This window comes from Lampris incognitus, chromosome 1 (assembly GCF_029633865.1).
Source record: "Lampris incognitus isolate fLamInc1 chromosome 1, fLamInc1.hap2, whole genome shotgun sequence".
Classification (NCBI taxonomy): Eukaryota; Metazoa; Chordata; class Actinopteri; order Lampriformes; family Lampridae; genus Lampris; species Lampris incognitus.
The window spans coordinates 31,426,423-31,434,908 of NC_079211.1; the positions used below are offsets into that span (position 1 = coordinate 31,426,423).

The 8,486-nt window shown below is 44.2% G+C and overlaps 1 protein-coding gene across 1 annotated transcript; it reads right to left on the reverse strand.

Moving 5' to 3' along the window:
* Positions 1–4,480: 4,480 nt before the first annotated feature.
* mid1ip1l (MID1 interacting protein 1, like) lies at positions 4,481–6,368 on the reverse strand. The gene is made up of 2 exons (XM_056286070.1): positions 6,212–6,368; positions 4,481–5,786 (listed from the first exon to the last, which is right to left on the reverse strand). The coding sequence occupies exon 2, from the start codon at positions 5,697–5,699 to the stop codon at positions 5,211–5,213; it is 489 nt and encodes a 162-aa protein (XP_056142045.1). The 5' UTR covers positions 5,700–5,786; positions 6,212–6,368; the 3' UTR covers positions 4,481–5,210.
* Positions 6,369–8,486: the final 2,118 nt, after the last annotated feature.

The window sequence follows — 8,486 nt, forward strand, 5'->3', positions numbered from 1 at the left end:
CGACGAAGAATCGGTCAGCCTCCTTTGCCAGCTCACGGGGATCAGTGATGGTGGAGTTAGCGAGCGCAGTCTGGACGTGGGGCGGCATGTTGCGCAGAAACAGCTCCATAAACAGGAAACATGGCTTTTCTTGACCCAGTAGGTTTAACATCCTGCTCATTAGCTCCGATGGTTTGCCATCTCCCAAGCCCTGAATTGCGAAGAGGCGACGTGCTCTCTCCGTTGCTGACAGTTCAAAAGTTTCAAGGAGGAGATGTTTAAGTGCGGCGTATTTACCATCGGCCGGTGGGTTGGTTATGAAACCGCTTATCCTGGAAGCCGTAGCGCACCCCAGCGCTGCCACTACGTAGTAGTACCTGGTCTCGTCTGCTGTTATGTCTCTGAGCGCGAACTGTGCCTCAGCCTGCGCGAACCATGTAGCCGCGGAAGACTCCCAAAACTCCGGCAGTTTAATTGCAACGGCGTTCGTAGCCATAATGTGTGTGGTTTCAGAAAACTTATCCGAAAACCGACGTCGGGGTCACCAGTGTAGAGCCGAAGGAACGGAGAAGACCGTAGGTTCACACTTTAGCCGTGTAGGCAACTTTCTTTAATCACGGTAAATCAGCGAGACAAACAAAACCCACCGCTCGACTGAGCGGAGGTGGCAAGAATAATCAGAATACTGGCTGGACAACCATAACTTAACCCTGCGTTAACCTGCCAGGGCAACCATGACTTAACCCTTAGTTCCTGGGTTGAATTCTGTCCCCAATACGTGTCCACCACAGTGGTACAATTATTTTTGACATATTTCTTAACAAGAACACTGATTATTGTTCAATAGTTGCCAGTGACACAACCATAGTTAATTGCATTACATTTGGATTTCTACAGATGGGCATGACTTTTTGCGTCACATGCACAGACCCTCCGAATGACTGCTGAGCATGTTGAAATAGATCACCTCCCTCCTGCACATGGGGTGTTTCCCAACTGGGATGCAGTGGCGGCTGCAGTCTTCTGCCACCATCTTGGGTTTCTCAAGGCGGTAAACGTGACTTTGGAGGCTTTCACACTGGCGGGGGGTTCATTACTTGTGTTATGGTTAGTATCAGTGTCATCAGTCAAGCCTTTTCCGAGTTGGCTGGTTAGAATGTACATACAAACTAAATTATTGCCTTCAGCAATGTAGGATTTTCACGCAATAACAGGGCAAAATATTGCAAAAAAAGAAAATGACTGGTAGGTCACCCAATGGTAACAATTTAAATTAATCAATCAGCCCTTACATATTATGGTTTATCATAGAAAAAAAAGATTCAATGAACTGTGACCCAGACTGATTAATTGAACTGTGATTAACATAAATTCTGAATTACATTGCATAATCGTGGGACAACGTGAATCTTCATGTTGTTTTATCTGCATTAAAGCTTGGTGCTGAAAAGTGCCTTACCCCAATTCTTATTTGAATAGAAACCCATTTCTATTCATACAAACTCTCTAGCCAGCTGTCGTCTGCAGCATGTTTGACCCAGTTCACTTGAATGGGCAAAGGAATTGACCAACGCAGTCATTTTGATGTGCTGTAATTTCCCTGGTTCATTGAGAGGGGTAAGAGAAGAGGGCCGTAAGTTTGTACAAGGCTCATGCAATACTTGACCTTTGCATCGAATTGCTTAGACACAACACGGTCATTGTTGGGTCTCTTTAACCCCGTATAACCATCTCTGCCCTCCACGTTCTCCCAGGATGCCTTTCCCCACACTGCAATCTCTCAATCACTGTTGTGCGTTTGAAAGAGGAAAAAACCATTTGTCAGCTGATTGGCTGCTCCTGGTGGAGCTGTTGCTAAGGGGAGGGGTTCAGAAAGTGATGGCTATGTGTGATAGTTAAGGGCATGTCCTTCAGTAAATTAGATATACATCAGTTTAATTCTTCCAGTCAAATATTTTGCACAGACAACAACATTTTGTCATTTTGCCCAAAGTTTCTAAACGATGGCTGCACAAAGTGTGTTTCAGTACGTCGTCACTAAACTTTTCACAACACTATGCTAAAGACAACTTACAAAGGGATTTACAGGCCATAAAAAAGCTGCATATTATAAGAAAAGCAAATAAAATCAAAGTAACAGTGAGGATAATAAAGACCAATAAAATCAAGGAAAAGCACGTTTTACTTCGGTCTGACAGGACGTGGAAGCAGGGCAGGCTAAGCTAACTGCTAGCCCATGCAGACCGGCAGTTCCGATAACACCGAGGGCAGTCTGGCGGCGGCCTCACCTAGCCTTGGATGTGTTTTTAGTGTCGTTGTGTGGCGCGTGGGGAGGTGTGTCGAAGGTGTCTGGCTGGGAGAGCGAGCGTTGGATCGGCTGAGGGAGCTTGGTCTGCAGCGCCATGTGGGCCAAAGGACCACAGTCCTGACTGGAGCTGCACCCGAAGAGGAAACACCGAGGGCAGTCTGACAGGATGCAGAAGCGGGGCAGGCTAAGCTAATTGCTAGCCCATGCAGACCGGCAGTTCCGACAGTCATCCTGGCTGGTGTTCGTGGACAGTGATTTTTTTTTTTAGTTTAGATATGTGTTAGTTTGGATATATATGTGTTGGTGTAGTTTTTGGATATTTGTTTTTGTCTTTGTCTTGCACTGCTGTGGGCTGGGGGAAATGGTATTTCATTTTATTTCATGTACGCAAGAGCATGCATGAACTGAAACGACAAAGTGTTTCTGATTCTGATATACAGAAAAAAAGTTATTTAAAGGGATTTTTGGGCCATCACTAAATTCTACAATAAAATTTCTTAAAATTGACACCACGGTATTATTATTTTTATCTGGCTTGCTGTCAAACCTCAGTAGGCTCCTACATTTGACTATTCTGTACAAGCGATGTCTTTAACCTTTAACAAACAGCTTGCTTATGAAATGTCTACGTTAGGAGATAATAGAATGAAAATAGCCGAGTCAGATTGTGAACTTAAAATTGAGGCCATCATGCAAATGTTGTTCAGTATGACTTACAGTAGTTTCTTGAAACCACATTTAAGCAGTAGCCCAAAGGATATTGATATTACATGACAGCTTTTACAGAGCAGGGTAACTAGGTTAGCAACTCAACTGTCCTGCTACCCTGTCATAGGTTTGTTTACACGAGTCTTCTCATTTGTAGATATGAACCTGCTTAATTTTTTGGGGGGGGGTTCCCTTTTTTCCTCCCTAATTGTACCCCACTCTTATGAGCCGTCCCGGTCACTGCTCCCCCTCCCACCCCACGACTGCCGATCCGTGGAGGGCTGCAGACTACCACGTGCCTCCTCCGATACATGTCGAGTCGCCAGCCGCTTCTTTTCATTTGACAGGGAGGCGTTTCACCAGCGGGAAGTAGCGCGTCGGAAGATCACGCTATTCCTCCAGTTACCCCTCCTCCCTGAACAGGTACCCCGACCGACCAGAGGAGGCGCTAGTGCAGCGACCAGGACACATACCCACATCCGGTTTCCCAGCCGCAGACACGGCCAATTGTGTCTTTAGGGACACCCGACCAAGTAGGAGGTAACATGGAGATTCGAACTGAGATCCGTGTTGGTAGGCAACGGAATACACCGCTACGCTACCCGGGTGCCCCGAACCCGCATAATTTTTAAATGGAGCACTGTTTTTTTTTCTTTACCCACAAGGCAAGTAGCTAATGATTCTATATGAATACTAAAATTAAAGATTATTTTTTTTACTTCCTGTACATAGCAAGAACAAATCAACAGAACTGAAATTCAAAAGGTGTAACCTCAAAAAGGTGAAGGTCGACCACCAGATTTAGCGACAAGTCTAAACTTGGTTGTTTGAGATACTGGAAAGTACTTTTGAAAAAGTCTCATGTTATATTGACTGGAACCTAAATTTTGTTTTCCGTGTTGTGCCTAGACCACCCTCCACTGCTGTCAGCCAGGCGACCCCCAATAGATCTACTGACCTAGACCACCTCAGCATTAGAGATGGGTAAGACATGCAAGTGTTGCATTGCACTCGACAACTGCAGATCAACGAGCCATTCTCAGAAAGGGTTTCAACAGTGATGTAGAAAGCGGTCTTTCATCAAGGGATTAAATCAGGGGAGGAGGTACAAATAACTGTTGCAAGTTGTCATGTGCTCTTCAGCGTAAGCAGGCACTTTCACAAATGAATTAAAGTCATGTCTGAAAAGGCAACATGCTGATTTAACAGGCCAAAGTTAAACCTTATGCTCCATCTCGGGTTCCCCTAGGGCAAAAACTGATGCAGGTTAGAGCACATTAAAATTACATAACGTTAATGCACAGAAATTACAATCATAAAAATACTGGGATCAAGTAATAAATAAATTATGCAATCAGACTCATGTTGCAGCATGCATCACCCACATAACAGGTCAAGCCATGACCAGTACTTTTGAACCTTACAGCCCAGATGTTTGTGGATGCCAAGTTGCATTGTTAGAGCCAAAGAAGGAGTTGCAAAAAGTTTTTTTCAGATAACTTTTATTTATTTGCACTGCATTTCTGCTCAATATAAAAAAAACCCTTTGAAATAGTCAAGGAAAAAAAAAAAACAAACAAAAGAGTAGCATTCATTACAACGTCTTGATGACCATGTTTAAACCAGACAGTGGACTAGATAGGAGGCAACTGAACAGGGGTTGAAAGGGTATAAAAATTCAAGGCACACCATGTTACAGAGATACTGAGTGGCAAGCTGTCTAAAAAAAAAGCTTCAGATAAAAAGGTCTTAGAACTTAAATTTCAAAAGGAGGGACAGAATAACCAGCATTCCAAATTCTCCTACCTAGTCAGAAATGTTTCACGGACACCCAGATTGACAAACCACATTCAGAGTTGAAATGAAAGACAAGAAAATCTTGTGCAGCTCCACCCAGTTGCGATTCATCTGGACTCAAATACAAACTTAGTGACCTATAAATTAAGCACAAAATGTCAGTTCTTGGAACCAACAATGAAAGCACCTTTATCATCAATCACCAATTTTTTTTCTTACATGTGCAATGGAAAGCAAGGAAGGACAAAAAGAGTTGGAGTGTTGCTACTCAGACAGGAATCAGAAGTCATAGCAGTCGCCCTGGTCAGTTCGCTGTCCATTAAAGATCTTAAGAGGATCGGGTGGGCCCATTCTCATGACACGTTCCGCTGTTGCAAGTTATTCAGTTCAAATTAAAGGAAATAATTGGGTTTGGCTCCTATCTGATGAAGTTTCCACAGCCAATTTCCCTCTTGTAGCGGTTGGTGAGGTGGTCAGCTTGAACTGTGAGTTTTGACAGGACTCCAAACAGCCCTCGGAGGTGGTAGTGGAACTGATTCTCTAGGTCATGGTTTTCCTCAGGAGTAAGGTCTCCAGTCACCGGCTTCTGCTCCTCCTGTTTGACGGTCATTTCCAGGAAGCTGGCACCGCTGCTCATCTCCCTCTTCAACAGGCCCCACTCCATGTCGTTCTTTATAGACTTGAGAAGGAGGTAGTGCTCGTACATGTCTCTCTGCTTGTTGGGGTACTGCGGCTCGTTGTTGTTGGTCTCCATCTTACCTGACATCCGCTCCTCCAGCGGCATGTCCCGCAACAGGCTGGGCACCATGATAGTTTCGTCCATGTTGTTTGCTGCTGCTATGAAGCGGTGCATGACATTGATGAGGGAGTGCTTGTTGCTGGCGGAGTCGCAATTGATCTGCATCATGAGGCCTTTCGGTGGGAGTTTGTGCAAGAACACAGGCGAGGTGAATCAGAGCGGTTTGACGTTTTGATGCTTGATCCGAATTTAGCGCTGAAGGAGTTAAAAAAAAGCATGTCAGGCAGCTCACATCTGCGGGATCAGATCACATTAAACCGCATAGGGATTGAACGTCGACTACACTTTACGTGGCTCCTTAAACAAAACGTAAAATGCAACTACATTTCCTATAAAATTATGCGCATGCGCGCAGTGCAAAGGGTTGCTGCTGCACAGCGCTAACATCAATAGTAAAGTATTCCTCTTAGCCTACGCAGAAGTCTGCACTTAACACAAGCGACAATCTAGAACTGCAGAAAAATAAAACTATAACGCAGACGCTGATAATAGCTGTAAGAAAACAAAAAGGTCTACCGGTACTTTGTATAATACTAATGACAATCGTTCTCAAGTCATGTCAATATAACCTTGGCTAATTTCACGAAAAGAAATACCAGATAAGAAATATTTGTACTAACCTGGAACACGAGGTATCCGGTGCAAATTCTTTCCTGTTGGAGGTACGCCGGCTTGTTGGTACTGGATCAAGCTCACGCTCTCCGCAAATACCACCCACCGGGAAGAAAAGTGAAATTTCCCCGTCAGACTGACTGAGGAGCAGCGCTTTATAGGAGGCACGTCCCGCACAGCGTCCCCCTCTCCCTTTCTACGCCGTTATCACTGACGCGATTGGACGGCTTCGGGAATATAGGCGGGCACTTACGCCGTGTGACCTACGGCTGACCAATCACAATCATACCATCGGCGTCCATCAAATATATCGTCAAGGCTTGTCTGCAATTAGCAGTTAAATCATACTGGCTTTCCCTTCTTTCACAGATCGTTTCCACCCTAAGGGGGATTTTTACACGGATGTCGTTCATTATGCGTCAGTTTAATCTGCGTGCAGTCTGTGTCCGTCGGCAACAAAACTCATGTTCTGCGTTTGGAGACGCCCAAGATTTTTGTCTCCTCGCATGCAACTATCGCCAGGATAATCCTCCCGTCCAATTGTTTTGTTACACTGCGACCTAGTGTTCACTCGAGTCTACATACCAGTCGTACATGAATCTCATACACCACCGTATACCAAGCATGCACATTACACAGACGCCATACATTGTTTTGCACCTGGTTTATTCTCTTTACGCTGTCACAGTTGACTAAGCGTGTATGGCGTGTATCACAGAAGAAGAAAAAAAAATCTTATTCTGCTGCTGTGAAACTGCTCCGATGTGAATACAGTTGGAAATAACGGAAACTTATCTCATCTTGGTCTACAGTACTAAAGTAATAAGCATACTTTCGATATTTTCTTCATAAATACGGCAAAAATTACATCTCGTAATTACGCTAATTTCGTGAGTTGGCAGTGGGTCATACCTAAAGCTTTGGCCTAGAGATGTCTTCCATAGCTACAAGTCACAAAATGAAGACTATCATACACGTGCACAGCATTGCTGAAACCGCGCTTTTTTAAAAACTTTTCTTAGGAAATTCCCCGTTTGGAAACTAATAAGTAAAATCAGGTTTAGAAATTTCAAGACCAACAAAACACCTCAACTTCATAATGCATGATTTGCATATCACACCACAGGCATTAAATATGAGATTCCTGTTAGAATCTATCACCAGCAGTTTTACATCTGTGACGTTTCTGCTGGCCACAAGAAAGCTCTGGAAGACCATAGAGGCTGCAAGATGGCAAAAACGTGAAGGATATAGAAAAGAAGCCACTTCATAAAACCCCTTCTGAGGGTATCAGAATAGTGGGATATAAGGTTATCTTTTCAATACACACTACGTTCATGTATCATGAAAGCTTATATTTCAGATAAAATGCTTGGTGTTGCTGTTCTGCACAGCTGATGGCTTCTCCTGGATCGCCACTTTGTTGTGGTGAAGCTTGCATGTACTAATGATCCCAAGGGCTATGCCGCCCGGAGCTTGGCTCCTGGTAGGGTCACCCAAGGCGGATAGGTCAAGGGGGAGGTTCCAGATGAAGCGCGATCCAACAAAGACCTCAACGGCTGAACTGGCAGAAGACAATGCTAGTGAAGGCGGACGAAGGCTGCAGGCCTCTCCATGTAAAAAGCTGTCATGCGCAGGCGTCTTCCTGCAAGGACACCCACAAGGACCTAGGAGGGCAGTCATACTCGACCCCGAGTGACCGCCGATGATGATGACACTGCAGAGGAATCAAAAAAACTGATGTTCCAGACTGAAATAGTAGTGTGACTCCTTTAGAGTTCCAGGCACAAGCTTCTGGGTAAACTTTCACATGGACATTAGGAAGTACTAATTGGCCAAAAGCCTCATAGAGAACCTTTTAATCAAAGTACATTCCCTCTCTAGCCTGGACCCGATGGTACGACAGGTGGAAATGCTTTTCACACATCTTGTGGTTATAAGCCTAGGACAGTCCAGTTGATATAAAAACAGCTGTATCCAAAGTTAGAACTCAGAAAATGGAGCCTTTCCACATGGTAGACAAAGGAAAATACAGCTCGGAGATTTACTTCAAAATGTCTTTATCTATGCTAACAAACACCCAGTCAACCCAAATCCAAGAAATGAACTTTAGTGCCCAAAAAGTATCGTTGTAGAAACATTTTCTATCTTTAATATGATCGTTATGTTGCTGCAGTTTTAATGTGACCCCTATAATAACCCTTTCCCTTCGTTCTACACAGGGGATGCTGATTGTTCAGTACTAACCTCACTGTCCTTAAACATTAATAACATAATGCAAAA